Source organism: Patella vulgata, chromosome 5 (assembly GCF_932274485.2).
Source record: "Patella vulgata chromosome 5, xgPatVulg1.2, whole genome shotgun sequence".
Classification (NCBI taxonomy): Eukaryota; Metazoa; Mollusca; class Gastropoda; family Patellidae; genus Patella; species Patella vulgata.
This window is the reverse complement of record NC_065883.2, coordinates 58,767,448-58,788,502: the sequence shown is the minus strand read 5'-3', so window position 1 is coordinate 58,788,502 and position 21,055 is coordinate 58,767,448. Positions and strand designations below refer to the sequence as shown.

The 21,055-nt window shown below is 32.8% G+C and overlaps 1 protein-coding gene across 4 annotated transcripts in view; it reads right to left on the bottom strand.

The window, feature by feature from the left end:
- LOC126820745 (inositol-trisphosphate 3-kinase A) overlaps positions 1 to 19,613 on the bottom strand; it is a 44,797-nt gene extending 25,184 nt beyond the window's left edge. Inside the window, exons 1-3 of one of the 4 annotated variants that reach the window (XR_008788308.1) lie at positions 18,032 to 19,613; positions 8,624 to 8,755; positions 5,949 to 6,467 (exon numbers count right to left, since the gene is read on the bottom strand). Coding sequence is in view for 2 of the 4 variants with exons in the window: in XM_050548851.2 (XP_050404808.2) it covers positions 18,032 to 18,721 (690 nt within the window). In the remaining 2 variants the exon portion in view is untranslated. Of the gene's footprint in view, positions 1 to 5,942; positions 6,468 to 8,623; positions 9,085 to 18,031 lie in introns of those variants that run through there. The other 3 variants (XR_008788309.1, XM_050548852.2, XM_050548851.2) reach the window with 3 other exon arrangements.
- Between the last annotated feature and the right edge of the window lie 1,442 nt (positions 19,614 to 21,055).

Genomic DNA, 21,055 nt, shown 5'->3' with positions numbered 1-21,055 from the left:
AACTTATCTCTTTTAATATTGTCTATTCATGGTTTAAATTATACATAATTAACCAGAAAATAAAGTCACAGGACTTAGGTATGCATGGTGGAGTTCCACAGGGTTCAATCATGGGGCCTGCTCTCTTCATATATACCAAACCAATATACAAAATTGCAAAGGAACATGGACTTTCCATCAGCTATTCTTAGCTATTGAATTTTATGCCATCTTACAGATACCAGCCATCAAGATGATCCTGCATCAAAGAAATACATAAATGGATGACAGTACAGTTTTTAAAACTAATCCCAGCCAAAACAGAGTTTCTGATAAGATCATCAAGTTATCGCCAAAGGCAAAAAACACTACTGCAGTGCAGTTTTCTATATAACATCCAATCCATTTGTTTGTCAGCATTTTTTCACCTCTGAAGACAAATAGCAAAAACTCGACCTGATCCGCAATAACACAGAATGCTTGATTTACGCTTTATTTTATCCCAATGCTTTATTCTATCAACTCTAACAAATTACAGTATGTCCAGAATTCTGCTGCAAGACTTTTTACTAAAACCTGTAGACACCACATAGCTTACAATTAAACATAGAATACAGTTTAAAATATTCTTCAAGCCAAAAATGATGAATTACCTACATATATCAAAGAAAGAGCTCTTCAATCATCATTTACCAAGTAGAACACTTCAATCTTCAGACAATCTTCAAAATACCAACAGTTCATCTGGAATTGGTTGTATATCTTTCTTGTAAGTGCATCATCATATTAATGGAATTAACTTCCTCTAGAAATGAGACTCTCAAAATTCAAGGAAACCCTCCATTCCCAGCTCAAAATATTTCTGTTTCGTAATCTCTTACCTTATGAAAAACAATTATTGATAACTCCGGGGCCAGCAGCACATGAGAATCATTAGAATTATTGTGTTTTTGTTCTATATAAATATTGATATATTATTGAATTATTAATATTATTTTAGCCATCAGAAGCCACCGAAAAGCAATCATAAATCATTGAAAATTCATGTTTATTTAGCTTATGAACTTAAACTGCTTTGTCTCATAAGCAAAAGTTTATAAAACTAATGTACATACATTTCAAATCAATCAGACAACTCTTAAGCCTCTTATGGAGGCAGACCACCATTAATTTCCCCATTGACTTCAATGTTAATTCTGGCCTCTTTGCCCACCTCCAACTTTTCCCCAAATTTTCGTTGGGCTGAATGCTTTTCACTACAGACAGAGGAACAAATGGTCATGTCTTTGCACTAAAATTTGTATGAGGTTGACCACCAAAATTTTGAGATACACATATTTGAAGAAGCATACTAAAAACATGTAACTAGTTGCCGTACATATCACCGTAGCTAACCTGATAACCCTCTTATCCTTCCGCCTCAAAATCATGAATATTTAGAAAAACCTGGCAGAAAATGTTAATTCAAACCCTCTTCGTCCATTCTAGACCAAAAAATCAACACAAATGGGTATGCAAAAGGGGAGAAAAGAGAGAGAGAGAGAGAATTGCTATAAATAGACGAACTACAATTCGTGGGTACCGAGATGATGAAATTTAATGGTGGTCTGCCTCCTATATGGTTTTATAAGTTCATATATCATCAAAATTCTTTTCTTTATAGCTTCACATTTATTTTTGCAAAATTATTATAATACAGAATCAGAAAAAAATAATTACTGCAGAAATGGTGACCCTTTAAAGTTATGTAGTGTTTTGTATACCGGATTGCAGCTCAGGTCCATGGGCCTTTTGTTCTAGAATTGAAGATTCTTTCTTAATTTTGTCGAAATGTGAGTTCTGCGAAAAGATTTAAAGAGTTTCAGACAAGTCACATCAAAAATATTCAAAATATTGGAATATTTTTCAAAAATTGACTTTCTTTTACCTTTTTCTACAAAATGGTCCATTTTTGACACTTTGTATGCCTCAAAATGCTAATATTTCCCTATTTCTGGGAAAGTCTGAGATGAAAAGCATTTATTTCTAGAAACCTTGGCCGGTATACAGGAAGACAAGCTGCAAATTTGTTGCATTGAAGGTAACTGTAAGGAACTATAGTGAAACCTGTAAGCCCACCCTCTAAAAATGTTGGTGTGGTAACAAATCCCACTTGTGTCCACATAAGTAATACTGTTGATGGAATATGGCTAAAAGCCATGTTTTTCTATCCCTGGCTTATATACATACATACAAACACAGTTTGTTATACGAAGTATGAATTATTTATTAAAATATGGATTGATAAATGTAAAATAAATGCTGTATTTAGGTGACAACCAGCCACTCTAATAAAAGGGTGGCAAAGCACTATTTTTTTTTAAAAAATGGGAATATTTCAGTTTTTAAAATACTTTAACAATCAGAGGTATCCTTGAAATTACATAGTGTAAATATTATGTGGAAGCAAGTTGTTTTAATCTTTACATCAATGTCCTGACAAAATGAGATGGAAAAAGGGAGTTCTGACATAATTCAAAGCATAAAAGGGGTATGAAAAGGCTATTAATTAATATTTTATTGCCCTGTAAGTGCCACATTTTCAAAGATCACCACAAATAATAGATTTACATTCAAAATGTAAAACATTAAGCTGCAAAAAACACATCTACAACATATCCATTTTGGGGTGTGGACTCATTTGGAAGAAATGTCATAGGATTACATGTTTGACCATAAACAAAAAGTCTTAGAAATCCTTGAAATCTTATATGTAACTATTTGTTTGTGTCAAGCACAAAATCAGATTACTGCTAATTTGGAGTCAACAAATGTTCAATTGAATATCCAAATATCATCTTCAAGAAAAGGGGTGGGGTGGGGAGGGTGAGCCAGTCTAAATGAAATGAAGACAGATAAATTTCCCTGCAAACACATAGATTTTACTTTCTCGATAAGGGAAATGCAACAATTTCAGGTTTTGAAAGATTAAAATTGTGTTAAGATGGAGGAAAACAGCAGCAAAATGCAGTTCACTCATGTTTTGAAAATTCTAACACACCTAAGCAGAACATAATTAGACTAAATTTCTTAATTTTTAAATTTTTGACAAACACATGAATACTTTTTCAATATCTGACAAACACATGGATCCTTGCCAAGTTATTTAACAATGAAAATAAAGACATGCAAGACATTTTGGTTCATTTTACAACAGATGAATAATTAAAATTTTGACGGCAATATTGGGGGTAATCTGAAGAATTTCAGACAATTTATCATGATTTTTAGGCAAAATTGAGTGAAATTATGATACTTTCTTCCTGTCTAACAATTATAATGCAGAAAAAGTAAAAATCATACATTAAAATATTTTCCACTAATTTTGAAAAGTAAATAAACACTGAAAATCACAAAATTTTGACTAAAATCAAAATTTCCCCTCCCAAATTTGTCAAATATTTTAGAAATTTTACCATTTCACATTTTTTACCATCAAAATGCCATATATCACATTTTCTGACAATTTGGAGATCATATCATCAAATTTAGGCCTTTCATCCACTGTCAGGTTGTTTTCATATAGGAGGCAGACCACCATTAATTTCCCCATTGACTTCAATGTTAATTCTGGCCTCTTTGCCCACCTCCAACTTTTCCCCAAATTTTCGTTGGGCTGAATGCTTTTCACTACAGACAGAGGAACAAATGGTCATGTCTTTGCACTAAAATTTGTATGAGGTTGACCACCAAAATTTTGAGATACACAAACTTGAAGAAGCATACTAAAAACATGTAACTAGTTGCCGTACATATCGCCGTAGCTAACCTGATAACCCTCTTATCCTTCCGCCTCAAAATCATGAATATTTACCAAAACCAGGCAGAAAATGTTAATTCAAACCCTCTTCGTCCATTCTAGACCAAAAAATCAACACAAATGGGCATGCAAAAGGGGAGAAAAGAGAGAGAGAGAGAGAATTGCTATAAATAGACGAACTACAATTCGTGGGTACCGAGATGATGAAATTTAATGGTGGTCTGCCTCCTTATGTCCACAAGATATTTCTAATGATGAAGGGCTATAACACCAATGGCAAGTATCACAAATTGTTGAAAATCAATAGGATTCTTCTCAGAAACATTGTATGATAAATTTCAATTGTATGATAACCTTATCCGTTAGAGCATCCATAAGAAATTGTGGACAAATATACACAACCATATCTCAATGTGAGTCTATAAAAGCATCTTTTTAACCTAACTGAACAAGTGTCACAAACCTAAAACAATTACTTACTGCTGACCTTGTTTCACATAACCATGACAACCCATCATCACTTTCAGTTTCAACAATATAAAATATTCAAAACAAAAATAATATAATCATCACCTGGTTTTATATAATATAAAATAAGCACTAATCTACTAATATATATATAAAGCCTGTTCTCCATACAGTATAATTATTTTGTCAACTTGTCTTTTCTAAACTAAAATATCCATACTGTTTCAAGTCTAGAATTAGACATAATGATAACCCAGGATAAGTTCAAATTCTGAGATTCCAGAAATTAAAGCATACCTATCAATCCCTTGCTGAAATTAACCCAAGACTGCAAAATTTATAGATATGGTGATCTTAATCATCTATAAGATTTGACAAAAATAACACACAAGTATAAAGATAAATCTTTTATTTAAGAGCTTTGTTGACTTTCTCTTAGATTGTACCACTTACAGATGACATCTTTATTATTTTTGGTCATTTTCTTGACCTCTCCTTTATTTAAATGACAACCATGATATTTCTATTTTAATATATTATAATTCATTCCAACAGTTAAGTATACACAAAGGATTGAATAAATACTTCAACCCTAATTTATTATGAGGTGTGGTTTTAGTAAGTCTTTCAAATTACAATCTTATATGTTAAGCTTGGTTGGAAATCGGAAAATTAAATCTGCAATTAATACCTCCCACAAATCTTTCAAGATTGACATTAATAAAATATACTTTGATTAACATTAATAAAATATACTTTGATTAACATTCACATAAATCATTAGCAGAAACCACTTTTGCTGAAATGACATTTATCGATCAATTATGATCATCTTTTCCCCAATACTAACTATTCATGAAAATGGTGCTAAAATCATTTAAGAATGAGTACAAGTAGGTGTGCACTCACCAATGAATGGAGAGCACAAGGCCATACATGTGGAAAAGTATTTAGAGCATCCTCATGAATACATGTCCCATGTAATCCTTATAATCTAAAAATACTCAAATATGTGAAAGGTGAACTATTACACTGGTCTATTATTTCAAGTATGCTTGAAGTGCATTAAACACTGCAAAAATACTAAAGAAATCTTCAACCCTTAAGAATGTAATAGAGATTTCTTTATATAGGATTTACTTGAACTCAGAAATTACCAAGCCAACGCCCTAAGTACATTATCTTTGTCTTGTAGTATTTGTTTCCCTTTTAATGAAATAAAATAATGTGGTTTCTCAGAAACATGGTGATAGTGTTTTTCGATAATCTTCACACTAAGCTAAATAATCCTAAAAGAAATAAGGCTATAAGTAAAGATCAATGCCTTCAAGATACTATAGGGCAAGATACTTCACATTCCACAGGACAATTGCATCTGAACAAAGTTGAATAAAAGATATTTTTGCCAGTTGATGAAATATAAGCCCAAAACAATCAAGCTATATTGTTGAAAATCAATAGGATTCTTCAGCTCATGAACATAAACATTTTGTATAAATTTCATGTCCATCGAATGATAAGTATTAGCCACTCGAGCATCCACGACAAATGAACGAGGATGACGACAATATACGACCATTTTCAATTTGGGCTTATAAAAGTAAAGCTTATATTACTAGTTGAAAATGCATTAAATTTTGATTGTCAGATTCTATGCCGCAGACATTATATATTTTGAAAAGCTTGATAAAATTACCCTTGAAAGTTTTCTTTGCAGACTCTTGGCCGGTTTAGAAACATCACCCAGGAAACAATCATCACAATCACAAGGTGGGAAATCTTCTGGTCTTATTTCTCCACAAGTTGGATCTTCTCCACTTTTGGCAAGATGGCCACGCATCAACAATTCTTCAAATGAAGATTTCTTAAGCAGTACTGCTTTAGGTGACGAAAATGTTTTGGTGCCTTCATTTCTGCTTTCAATTTCATCCATAACAGCAGAACTTTCAGTTTGTAAAGAACTATTCAGAACTAAATCACACAATTTGTCCTCATGGTTTATCATTTTGTATTTTGTTTGTATAAATATTTGTATAAATATTTCATTCAATGTCAAGCAATAATGTTTGTGATCTTTTATCTTGCAGAACAACAATTCTTCAAAAAGTATTTTTATCTACCATTGTCTACCATTCCTTGTAACCATCAGATGAATAGTTATCAAATCCAACGGGTGTTTCCTTTTTAATTATAATTACAGGATATTCCTTTAAACACTTATCTGGAGAAAAAAAAATATCAGCAGTGTTAAGAATTGTATCAAAACATTGCAATGTGAAGACATGGCAAAGTTTCTGAGAATGTCTATCACATTTACCCTTCTTATTTGTACGTCATTGTTCAACATCAAAGATTTTTTTTATCTATGAATGAACAGCATTAAAAGTCATGATTTTTTTTATAGACTTGTCAATGTTTAAATTGTTTTAGTTCATCCCTGACATACTTTTTATGTAAATATCAGATTCAATTATACAGCCTCCAGTCATCAAACTTCCTAAAACAATTGTCTGCCCGTTTTCAAATTTCTAGCCTGTTGTCATTTGGTCGACATTTAACAAACAAATTGAATTAGTAACTCTTGAACTTTGATAAAGTTATAATGTATTTTTTTTCGCATGGATAAGTAACTAGCCACACACACAGTCTGTCCGTTAACAGAAACACCACATGCAAATTTGTGGAAGCTGATGAAATTACTTTTTGTCTTATTTCCATTGGATAATTGAATATTTGAGGACATGGCCCTATTTTTCTAAGTGTAAGAAAGACCAAATTAATTGAACCTTGACATTAAAATCATGATTACGGGCCATACAGTATAACAATCCAACATGTATTTTGTGTATGACCTTTCCTATATACATGTATATCATGTTCTGGATATCAATAATAACCCATATTTTATGCATGGCTAAACATTAAAGCAATTTTGTTAGGTTTACCACTGGTCATAATCTATCATTTTACAGTCTACTATTCTGCCGCAAATACATGTATCAAAAGAGATCTGAGACTTTCAAATTCAAATTGTTCAAATAATGGGATATTTAAAGGGGTAAAGAGGTTCACATTCAATTATTTAATGTACGAATAATACCAACATGCATTAAATTATCAAATATCACATTTCATCCAATTTTGTTTACTCCAGAATTTACTTTTTTTAAGGCAACAAACACCTTTATGTGTCTATAGATTTTTTCTACTCCTTATGTAATACACACATGTATTTGAATTTATATGTTATGACTCACACATAATAGGTCAATCATATTTATTTCCTGTTTAATTTCAATTGGTTATATATAGAGGCTTGCTATACTACATGTATAATATTTCATATGTTAAAGAAATAATTGTGTATAAAATAAATGGAGATGCATTTTACAAAATTATTGAAAAAATAGGTGTGTGTCTGTAACCCATTGTCCACACCCTTTATAATTATTTCCTTTTACAAAAGTGTTCATTCTTATGGTCTCTCTATTTATGTAACTAGATGCACACACTGATGAGATCTCAAAAAATTTTATTAGGAAATAAAGTTTCTACTTATATTTTGATCACCATGCTAGCGCTCAAAGTACCGTGTACTATACTCTAGACCAAGTCAAATAAATATTGATATTGCATTTTAGGTATAAAGCAAAATCTGAATTGAACACCCCAATAAAATGTTTCATGGTCTCAAGACCAGTCCTAAATCTCAGATGTTAACTTTTCTCATAGATAAACAAACATTGCTTAATCCATCTCAGTGTTTTGATATAACATTAAATTATGTTTAACATGCCTATAAATGAATAATGGGTGAAATGTAATAAATTACATTACTGTACATGTATATTATTTTTGTATATATATCCAAAATTTTATAAAGGACTGAATTATGCTGAAGATCTGTTACTTTAAAACATGTTATCCAATATTCCCTCAAGTGGAGGAAATCTATAATAGCAGTATGGAATCTAAAGAAGATTGTCATTGTAATAGAATATTCACATCCAAGACTAACAAATTACTTTTTAAACAAGGTTAAGAGGCGCTGCTGGGAGAGTAAACTCGATCTCTTCATTGAATAGAATTCTTATTGCATCGAAATATCCTTTGAGGACAGCTTAGAATATACAAAATATAAAATAGAGATACAAAAAATACGGACAGGTACAAAAATATGGACCTTGTATCATGTGTAGTCTTAATAAGACATTCTTTTCAGTTCCATTTAGTCTGTTCAGTTAAGTATCTGAAATGTCCAGTGGACCTCTATCATTGCATAGCGATTTATAATTATGAATCTTAACATGAATATGCTACTAAAAATGTCTACAACTATATCCTGCTAAAAAGTGGATTTAAAAAATATATACTTACTTACAAATAGAGAGCTTGTCTTCACCAAACTGAATACAGCACTATTGATGGACTTGGATCCACTTTCAATTCAATTATAAATGATATTTATTACCACTTGATGACTGTTCCATATCATTTAATCATTTAAATCTTATTGAAAATATAACAAGCTTATAATCACCTTCGTCTGGTGTTCACTCAACTGTTACATACAAATTCACAATTTTGTCAGTGTTATTAAATCTCTAGGCTTGTCTCTCTAAGTGCATGGAGCTGGCCAATCTAGAACGACTGGCTGGCTCACAAATTTAGGACAAATTTCCACACTAAAAACATCTTGAAGTAACTATAGGACAGTTTCAATCATTGACACCATGCCAAATATATACAGAAGAAAGCTGGAGAGACTGACTAGTAGTGGTATGAATAAATTGAATAAACTAAGATCCACTTTTTGTGGCGAGTTGAGTTCACCAGTAGTTAACCCTAAACCAACTTCACAAGTCAATTTCTCCACATGTACATATTAGCAGATGGATACTAAGCGCACACATCCTTTTTTCAACAAGAGACAACACCCTTTATATACATGACCTGTTAAATGATTATTATCAACTTCTAATGTTTCAATAATTAATGAACTGGGGTTATTAGTGAAGTCTATTAATCAACTCTACCCATTAACACTGTGTGAAACAGAATACTGCAAATAATTCACCCTCTCTCTAATTCTCTTTCATATAAATAAGAAGAATAAAATAGCTCTAAAACTGGTAAACACTTTTCCTTAAACCATTATATTAAATGGTGGTAAAAGTGGTTTATTATTGTCCTTATTTTTTTATGACAAATGACATGAAAAATCAAGGATTAAATATCATCCAGTCACAGCCATTTATACAAATATTATTTTAGTACATTTCATGGGCAAAATTGCTATAACACAAGTGAGAAAATTTGAAATTCAAAACTAACATTTTTTTATTTGTCCATTTAATTGGTAAACTTAAACATACATTATGCAAGAGCTAAATCTGTCTATTGCAGGTCTTTCTTTAGGCCTGAAATGTTATCTAAATTATTAATTAGACATTAATTAACCTATCCAGACCATAATCAACACTAGATGGCATCACTAGCCTGCGATCTTAAGTGGATTGTGAGCCAATTTACTGCATAACTTTTCTTCTCGATTTAACGATTAAATGGATAATCGAGACTATGCTGTTTATCTGCTGACTTTAGTAACGATGACCGAGGCTAGGCAGAAATTTCATTCGCTTAGTTCTCGGTTCATAGTGGATCAATTTGAATGAAATTTTCAGCAAATTGCCTTTACGTTATCTAGTTTTTAACTATTATAGTTATAGTGAGAACTGCCAACTCGTTATCGAATCTCCAATAATGTATCTTTAACGTAAATAGAAAGATGTAAAAAAAAAAAAAAAAATACATGTATATTTGTACTTTTAAAATATTTATATAATTTCAGGTTTATTCAAATTCATTTCATTTGATCATTTTTATACAAAAGTATAACTAAAATTTGTAGCTTAATTCTGATATAAACACAGATCCTATTTCGTTTCGTTTTTTATAGCTCAAAAGTTTGTTTTACTTGTGTTCACTACACTAGGATCTGGAAGAGTTGTTATATTACTGGCGATTTGGTTGAAGTGAGGGATAAACCAATGAAACGGTCTGTTACGGCAACTTCTTGGCGTGTCATGCACGGAACTGTGGGTAAACCACTAGAAACATCAACACTGATTGATTAATCAATGTTTGAAGTCATAGGGTCAAAAGGCGCTTGTATGACCCCTGACACGACCTTTATATAGTACAACTTGTCAGATCTTCATGTAGTGTAGGCCATCGAAAGTATAAAAATGAAACGAAATATTGATCTGTATCTTAATCAGATTGATATTTAAGCTAAAAGGTCACCGTGTTTCAGAGTTCAGAAGAAGGACTTCCTTTAAATCCAATAGATCTGAGTCAAAACATGAGCTCCACAATATAGAATGAAAATACTAATCAACAGATTTGTGTATTTTGGTATGTTAGCCCAAATGATGAAAAAGTTTTTTTTTAAACCAATCCATCAGCTTGTATTGCAAATAATTATTTACTTAGTTATAAAACTTTGTACAAAAAATACCCCAAGGATACAATTATTAATAATTGGACCCTTCAACGAAATAGAAAGCTGCATCTTTGACATTAGTTTTCTATTCAGATGTAATAGCTCTGGGCAAAATCAAAATACTGTTATGAGACAGAAATAGCTGTGATCATATTATAAAGTACATACTTTTATGATGTGAAAAGCCAAACAAAATCTTTTTTTTACAGTCATTAAAAGTGCATCCTGTATGACTCAAGCAGGAATATTTTGAAGAAATGAAAATACCTTTTTATAGTTACAAGTACTAGTAGCTTAGTTACCTGGCATTGTACAGTTGAGTTTTGATTTTGACTTAAGAATTTGCCAGAAATAATATAAAGATTATTCCCAAAGGTAATAGTCTAGGCTAGGAAAGTAAATACCACAATTAAATTCCTACTAAAAAGAAAGCCATGCAAAACATGGAAATACGTGCACACAGCAGCTATATATCTCAAAAGCAGCTTATCCGAAAGGAAAACTTGGATGTTGACCAAATTTGATAAGAATGCCTTTATAATATCTGATCTCTGTCATGTTTACAAGCTTGAAGAATTATTTTAAAATCTTAAGCATTTGGTAATTGGTACATGTAAATAAATGAAAGGAATGTTTGTTACAACTGCAAGATCAATTGGCTATTTTTATCAGGTCATCAATTGACAGTTGTTATCCTGGAATGGAAGTGGATCGGGGATTCTTTTAAGATGACAAAAGTTGAAATTATCTATTCCCTGGTTTAGTGACTTGGGTCACAAAGTTTACTCTCCAACTGATCAAAGAGATCAAAAGAAGTACTAGTTCCATTGCCCGACCCTATACTTCCAAATAAAAGTCAATAATATATGCCCACTTTCAACTAATATAATGTTTGTGCATTGTTTTGGTAATTAATGTGTATGACAGATCAATACTGCAATTAAATAATGTTGGATCAGTCCAGTAGTCCGTCAGACTGTCGCAAAATCCATTCCAACTACAACATGCAAAGGAATCTATTTGGTTTAAGTATATTTTTGAGACACATAATTTGTGTACAATTGATTTGCCCCTATAACCTTCCAGCCTTACTATCATAATGACTTAATAACAGGTCTTGGTCCTAAAAGGCAGCTATAGTGTCAGGTGACAAGCACTTGTACAGTCACCTATGTTAAATATATTCTGTTTATAGGTTATAAACTTTAAGTGATTTTGTAAGTAAAATATATCAAAATTGCCTCAAGGGAGTTGTCATCTGTCAGAATACTTTTCAACACGATCAACAAGAATTTAATTAACCTCAATATTAGATAAGGCCTAGTTACATATGTAATAATGTTCTATAGTCATCTGATATACTCAATGTTAAATCTGATACTTCTATGATCAGGGGTGGGTGGGATGGCCTAGTGGTCTAGAGTGTGGCGCTTTGACCTCTAGCTGACCGGTCACCTCTGGCTTGCGGTTGTGGTTTCAATCTCTGGTGTGAGGTATGTGGCTTGGAGATAGGGGTGCCTTCTCAATCTCGTGGGTTTACTCTGGGAACGGTACTCCGGTTTCCTCCCACAGAAAAAGCACTGTACATGCGCTAAGATAATAAAAATGAAAATATGACAACTTGTATGCGATATCACCTTCTGAGGTAACAGACGTTAAACACTAACAACAACAACAGAGAGAGAGAAATGGGGTTTAACATCCACTCAACACAAACTAGGTCATTTAGGGACTAACATATGTTTCAATTTTATTTCAATAATTCGCTTTGTACTTAGGGGTCTTTAGCAGTGGGAGGAAACCGGAGGACCCGTGGAAAACCCACCAGGTTGGACAGGCAACCCTACTCCTTGTCACGTACAACCGGGGAATCGAACAACAACAGAAGGTTCAGTTACTCGGCATAAACTGTAGTCCAGATACATTATGACAAGGATTGTCACAAAATAGAAGTTTGAATTTGTACATTTATCACAAATTTATGCGGCCAACATATTCATCAAAATTCTTAATTAGGCCAACATATTCATCAAAATTCTTAATTAGGTTACATCGTTATGGCAAAATAATTAAATAGGGCACACTTTTAACAATAACTTCTGTAAGTTTAATCCAATTCAGTCAAAAATTCCTTCCTGTTATATTGTGTAATTAAGACACCTGGACCCTGGTAATGCTTAAATTGTTTTTCTGGCTAATCTGGAGGACAGAAAAGTGAGAAATACCTTCCAGTACAAACAAACAAATTAGAAAAACATATCTCTTCAATGTTTTTTTTAGATTTCAATAACTTATGGTTATTATAACTGATCAGTGGCGTTTCAAACCTTCTTGCCTCTCAAAAGTATGTTGTCATCCAGGGACTGAAAAGATTTGCTTTGTCCTTACAATTACAATAAAGTAAATAAAATGGCTTGACCACTTTCATTTGGGTGAAAAATATAATGGCCAATCTATTAGATTTTGTACTGATTAGCATTAATCTTTCAAAACCAAAATTTAAATGTATCACTAATTGAAATAGCACAACAGATCAACTAAACTCTATTCTTTAACTAAACCTAAATCAAAGCATATTAACTCCTTTAATGTACAAAAGTTTCGAAAAAATCATCAATAACTTATGTTTACATCGTTTCTGAAGCTTTGTGTCGAGTGGATGTTAAACCTCATTTCTCTCTCTCTCTCTCGTTCTGAAGCAAGGACAGGTAAATAATTGCTGAAATGGTGTGATCTTACAAAACAACGTTATTTTTCAAAAACATAGGAAAATTAATATTAATTCACTTAGATTGTTTTATAATAATATTATACATAAAATCGTAGATACTTAATGTCATGTATAACCTAATAAGATTTTTCTGATTCCTCTTTTATTGAAGGCATTCAGTAAAAAGCACCCAACACTTTCTATGGAAATGAAATGAAATGAAAGTAAGAATCAAGTCAGTAATATATAATATTCAATTTCTCCCATCATAGTTGCAGAATGAGGAGATATCAATGCATATTGCTATGTTTATCAGCGAACTGGAAAAAACTCTGCAAAGCAACATATAGTTAAGATAATCTAGTAACAAAACAAGGTAGACAACTCTTGTTTACCAGAGCTCTAAGTAATCCTCTCTAAAATCCATGCCATCATGGCCTATAACATATTTTTGAACAATGTGAGGATCTTAATCTTTATACACAAAGAGCTCATCATCATTTGATAAAAATGTGGTAGGGGTTTGACCATTTCAATATTTTGCTACTGCAGGTCAAAGCAATCTATAGGCTCCAACGTCATTCCTGTATGTGATTTTCCTAATTTATATGTTTTCTTCCTGAATCATCCGCCTCAAAATTATGCACATTTACCAAATATTGCAGAAAATGTAAATTCAAACACTCTTCTTTGATTCTAGACCACAAAGTCAACAAAAAATGTTAGGCAAAAGGGGAGAGAAATAGAATTGTTATACATGTATATAGATGCACAACAAATCGTGGGTACCATACAGAGATAAGGGAAGTAAATACTAGTCTCAATCTCTATGTTGAAGATCATATAACACTTTGAAGATTTTTTTATTGCACATTTAAAATGGAGTCTGAGTATGACATCTCTGCATAAGTGCACATTCTACATGGTTGCTATTTATCAGGTGAATTGTTTTATTGTAATACATTAAAACAACGTAAACCTGGTGGTTGCTGTCTACATTACATAATCGTAGTTAGGCCTAATTATTATTTTGTGTCCTTCTAATTACTGCCAAGAACAGACAAGATCATTTTTGTAAACTTCACCTACCCAAAATTTTGTTAATTTTTTACGAAAATGTGTAGAATGTGCATATCTTTAACAAATCTTTCCTTGTCAGTCACTTTTTTCAATATACTCAGTCACCCAAGCCTCTATATATATATATGGTCAACACTGATATCTGTAGTATTTCATGAAAACATGGCAGTGAACTAACCATATTCTTATATCCTCTCTACTTTCTCATTATGGAGAAGTGTTAGAAGACAACTGTCATTTATTTTCTTGTCGTTAAAACTGAGTATTTCAAAATTGAACATCAATTCAACACAGATATGGTCATTCCTGGTCCAAGGACTAAAATGGAATACAGTATATGTTTTCAATAATTTGTACATTGTACATAGTACTTTATATGTGTGACAGTTTCAGGGCCAGATTAAAACCCACAGAGGTCCTAAGCACTTAAAAGATTTTAGTGCCCCCATATATATGTAATTCAAAATATAAACAATAATAGAGAGAGAGAGAAATGGGGTTTAACATCCACTCGACACAAACTAGGTCATTTCGGGACTAATACATTGTTCAATTTTATTTCAATAATTCGCATGTGCGTAGGGGTCTTTAACATTGGGGGGAAACAGGAGGACCCAGAGAAAACCCACGAGGTTGGACAGGTGACCCTACACCTTGTCACGTACAACCGGGGAATCGAAACCCCACCAGTTGACTCATGACAGACCATATGATACATCGCGCGCATGCTAACCATTCGGCCATCCACCCCCCTATAAACAATAATAACCCACAAATAACCACCAAGCACATGATTAGAGCTTTTCTGAGATTTTATAAACATCATTATTAATCGCGACAAAATAGGTAACAGTATGAAAAAACGACCAGCGGCTGCCAGGCAGGATACGCCCACATTTTCGAGAGATGGATATAGAACAAGCTAAAAAGAAAGTGATTTTTCGTACAATCAGGGGCCATAATTCAGGAAGTTACTGTCCGATATGCGCGAATATCTATAGGAACCGAGACCTTTGGGTTATAAACTTACATTTCAAGTTTCATCAAAATCAGATAAAAATTGTGACCTCTATAGGGTCCACTACCTTGATATACCATATTTTTACGCTATTTGAAAATAAAGGGCGGCCATTTTGTCTGTCAAATTTGGGCCGATTTTCACGAAATTCGAACTCATCCGTCCTTAGGGTGTAACGGGGATATAATAATACGTTTTTTTTTAAATCAGACAAAAATTATGACCTCTATAGGGTCCACAAGCTAAAAACGCAATTTTTCATACAATCAGGGGCCATAATTCAGGAAGTTACGGTCCGATATGCGCGAATATTGACAGGAACCGAGATCTTTGGGTTTTAAACTTACATTTCAAGTTTCGACAAAATCGGATAAAAATTGTGACCTCTACAGTGTTCACAAGCTAAAAACGTGATTTTTCGTACGATCAGGGGCCATAATCCATGAAGTTACAGTTGTGACCTGTAGACTGTTCACAAACATGTGGACGTATAAAAACAATGTAAAACTACATGTAATTGATTATGGATAAGTGTTAGAAGCGAACAGTCATTTATTTTCTTGTCGTAAAAAACGAGTATTTCAAAATAAACATGAATTTCAAGTTTCATCACAATCGGATCAAAACTGTGGACACTACAGGATTTACAACCTTGATATACCATATATTTACACTATTTGCGTATGAGGGGTGGTCATTTTGTCCAGCAGTTTTAGTCAGGTTTTCATAAAATTCAAACTCAACCATCTTTAGGGTGTAACGGTGATATATTCAAACATTTCTTTAAATCGGGTAAAAATTGTGACCTCTCGAGGGACCACAAGCTAAAAACGTGATTTTTCGTACAATCAAGGACCATAATTCAGGAAGTTACCATCCAAAATGTGCAAATATCAAAAGGAAACAAGATCTTTGGGTTATAAACATGTTATTTCAAATTTCATCAAAATCGGATCAATATTGTGGCCTCTAGAGGGTCTACAACCTTGATATACCATATATTTACACTATTTGCATGGTCCATTTTTCACGAAATTTGAACTCGACCAACATTACTGTGTAAAGGTGATACATGTATATTCAAACAATTTCTTTAAATCAGATAATAATTGTACAATCAGGGGCCATAATTCAGGAAGTTACAATTCGATATGCAATGTCCACACATAGCAATAATTTTGACTAATACAATTTCTGAAAGTCATATTCTTATATAAATAATATTTTCATTACTACAAATATTTCATTCTTTATTAGTCAAAATTTTCAAACAGAGAGCAACCATCATTTGAATGATTGTTGTTGGTTAACACACCTTTAAGAACAACCACACTAATAACCTACTCACTATATTGGCAGTAATGAATAAATAATAGACCTTTTACAACAATCCCACTTTATACTTTTTTTCCAATAACAAGTAATGACATACATATAATGTAGAGCCCATGTCATTTTCGAATATTGTCTTTGATCAATACAAATTATTACAGTTGTTATATTGATGCAAGGGGGATCACGTGGGTAAGATGCTGGCTCGCTAGCCTGGAGGTGTCGGGTGTTCGATCCCTGCATTGGCCGATAAAGTTCATCCAGATTTTCCGGCGTGGTTTCCCCTTGTCAGTGATGCAGGACGTAGGGCCTGACAAGGACAGCTGTCTAGTCGTTCGGATGGGACGAAAAACCGAGGTCCGGTCCCGTGTATTTATTGGCTTGCATGTAAAAGATCCCTTGGCAGTTGGAATTCGATATAAGAGTAGGCCATAGCACCGCTGCCCGGGCAAAATTTCTCTCATAGCACACTGTATGGCGTATGCCCGTCTTTTTTAGCCCAGTTTAGGAGCAGAACAGTAGGACGTTAAACCCCATTTCATATTGTAGCAATAATATATATATATTATATAGAGATATTGTAAAACAGTGTGTAGAAATACTGCAATTGGAATTGGAATTGAAATATAGTTATCATCTGAAAAATTATGCCGTGAATGATAGATTTAATTCATTTTAACTTCCACTTAAACAAAGAATTTTATAAAGTCAATTTTGGTCAACGCCAAATATATCCGAAATTTTGTTCAGTTTGTTGAATACTAAGTATTACTTACCAATAAAAAATATAACCCCATAAAATACACCCACTTTGGATCTGGACAGGTAAATATAAATGAAATGAGAACCATGAACGAGACTTGTAAAGATCAATAAATAGCTGCAGATCTGGGGCCTGTTTCGCGAAATTTTAACTAAGATAAAGGCCAAATTTTAGTAATTTGATTGGATAATATTAGATTGATTTTAGTGCTTAGCCAATCAAAATTGAAGTATCTACTAAAATTGGATTTTATCTTTAGTTAAAATTTCGAGAAACAGGGCCCAGGCACAATTAATGTGCTAAAGGCTATGGTACTTGAATTAAGTCAACCAATTAATAGCATTGTTTACCCAAAATAAATTAACACTGGTACTTACTGATTTGGTCAGAGCAGTATCATAGTCTACACTTAACAGATCTATGGAGTTGGTTTTGTATAAATGAGGAGTATCTACACTTGACGGAACCGTTGATTCAGTTTCATCATGAGGGCCTACATCTTGATCAATTTGTAACGATGAACACAATTTAGAAGTCTGTGTAGAATTCAGCCCTGTTTGTAGACTGTGATCACTTATCACAACAGAAGGAGTATTTAACATTTTTATTTGAATCTCTTCTTTTGAACTATGAGTATTTTTACTTTTATACCAACTACCCTTTGATTCATGTTGCGGACTGGATGGAGCACTTTTAATGGACGTAAAATCAACCCTTTCATTTGAAGGTAATGTATTGCTACCTGAGCTCCATCTTCTGGAGGGAATGTCTAAAAAATGTAATGGAGCAAGCAGGTGACCAGATGTGGAATCTTCTGGAAAACATTCACTTGTATTACTTAAAACATCAATACCGGAGTCTGAGGGAAATTTACTGTCGGCACTGGATTGCAGGGACAATGACCTATGACATTTGTCCTTTGGGAAATGATCACCCCCTTCATCGTTGAACACAGGGTATGGATCAGTATTGTCATCGATTAATTCAATAGTAATAATTGCTGAACGGGCTCCACTTGCTGTCGTCACAGGTATACATATTTTTACAGGTACTGTCCTTTCATTCATCAAAAGTTCTGAGTTAAGATCTACGGTTAATTTGCTTTGAGAAGATGATTCAATATTCAACTCAACAGGAGATCTCAAACATTCTTCCTTTTTAACTAAATTATCATAATTTGATTTTTTCATTTGCTCACTTTCTAACGATTTTAACCAATTAGTCAAATAGGACTTTTTACCTTTAACAGAGTCGTTGCCAAAAATATCCTTCTCCACTAGAACGTTAGTGCTATATCCATGGTGAACATGTTCATCCATAACATAAGTTTCTTTGCCATTATCAAGTCTTTCCTTAGATTTAATCTGAGCAAGTTCTGGGTTTGACACAAATTTTCTCAACTTACAATATAAATTTGATTTTGGTTGGTTTCTATCAAAATTTGTACCATTAAGTCTTTGGTTGGTTTCATTTGACGAATGATTGACACCATTTATCCGTTCTTTCTGATCACTAAGTTTATTTGTTTTTCCATGAGAATATGAGTGAATCCTGAGCAGCTTTGAATTAGACCGGTTGTATTTCTTAGAATTCAACACTTCCAAATTTTTCATATATTCCTTTACTTTTTGTTTAACACTGTATTTTCGTTCAGTTCTTTCAGTGTCCTCACCATTCCTATTACATAAACCTAAATTATCACCATTAGTATAATTGGCCATTATTCCGTTAATACCAGTATCCATTATTACTGCACCTTGTTTAGATAATCATCATCATCAACACAGTGACTGATATGAGATATGGCAACTAAAACTTGCCACTTGTTCAGGAAAACACGAACTTCCTGATAACATTAAACTATGCTATTCACCATCACATTTCTAGATTGTATATCCATAAATTTCAACTTTTTTTCTTATTGAAGGCATATTAACATCATGACGATTTTATTTCCATGATTAGATTCCTATGAAAGAAACAAAATAATAATTAATCATACTTATGTGTATTACTTAGTCATTATAAAACATATATACATCGAAACATCACAATGAACCTGTGTAAATAATTAAATCTCTCACACTAATTATTGGTACAAATTACCCTACTGGCATTACAAATTCACAGTTTTACATAACTCATAAAATAATGTAACTAATTTCTGTATCATGTGGGAAAAACCAGGTAAATACTTTCTTGTGTTCAAAACTCAATTGATGAAAATAAGTTCACAAAATATTGAATTGTTTATATTTTGCATTTATTTTATGATCAAGGAACATTTTAAATTTTAGTTTGCTCATTGGTTCATGGGAGGTGGCCCTACTCCCTGTGATGTACAAGTGTGGGATCGAAACCACGCCACATGACTTAATGACAGATCTTGTGATCTAAAGCATGAGTGTTAGCCCCACCCCCACCCCACCCCCGTAATGGTCTGATGCATGTTTATACAATCATGTATAATAACTTGCTTAAAATAAATCAACTTAAAGAAGAAAGTTAAACTACAGGGTACATTTGAATCGAAGTTAAAAGATATATATCCTCTTCAGTCAAGATCGGAATATGATCATCTCAAACTACCAAGAAAAAATCTACTTCTTATCATAATACTTCAATGGGGGCTATTTAACAATCTTCAGGTGTCAGTAAGATAGAAGACTCGGTGGGTAAGGCTCTGTGCTCTAAAATGATTTTCCTAAATTATTAGAAATTGACCTAAAAATGAGTTTAGAGGGTTGAATAGGTGATTATGTTTCTTTCAAGCTGTGTACCATTAATATAGCACAGATTCGGTTATGATATTATTCAAAAATCTATATAGTTAATAGCTATGAAGTATGCTTATCTCTGCTAAGCTTAAATAGGTAGTGTTCATCAGTCAAAACATTTACCTAATGAAAATCTTCATTATTCATTTTAATACGGGTGCCAAATATCATATGTGTCAAGGTTAAACACTTTTAAGGTAGAAATCAACATTTTTAAAAACAGAATTTTGTGACACTGCCCCGGAAATACACAGTTTTATTCAGTTTGTCACTATATTACCTCTGCATTGGGGACATTACATTTGTCATGTATAACCTTTATATTGTAGAGTGTGTTACAAGCCTGAAACATTATAACAATATGAGAACAACTTCATTAATTGAGAGTTACTGTAACATCTGCCTGAAAACTGGTGATCACAACTATTGAGAGAATATGAGGTAGAAGAGAAGTTACTAGGCAACAATAGTATGATAATTAGGATGGAACAACACAACAACAGAATGAGACTTTAATTGGATCTCAACTGGACATCAATGTGATTACCAATATTTTATCCAACTTTATGAACCTTTCATCTTTGGGGTATATTCTATGCCCGTAATAACTTGCGGTCTGAAAGT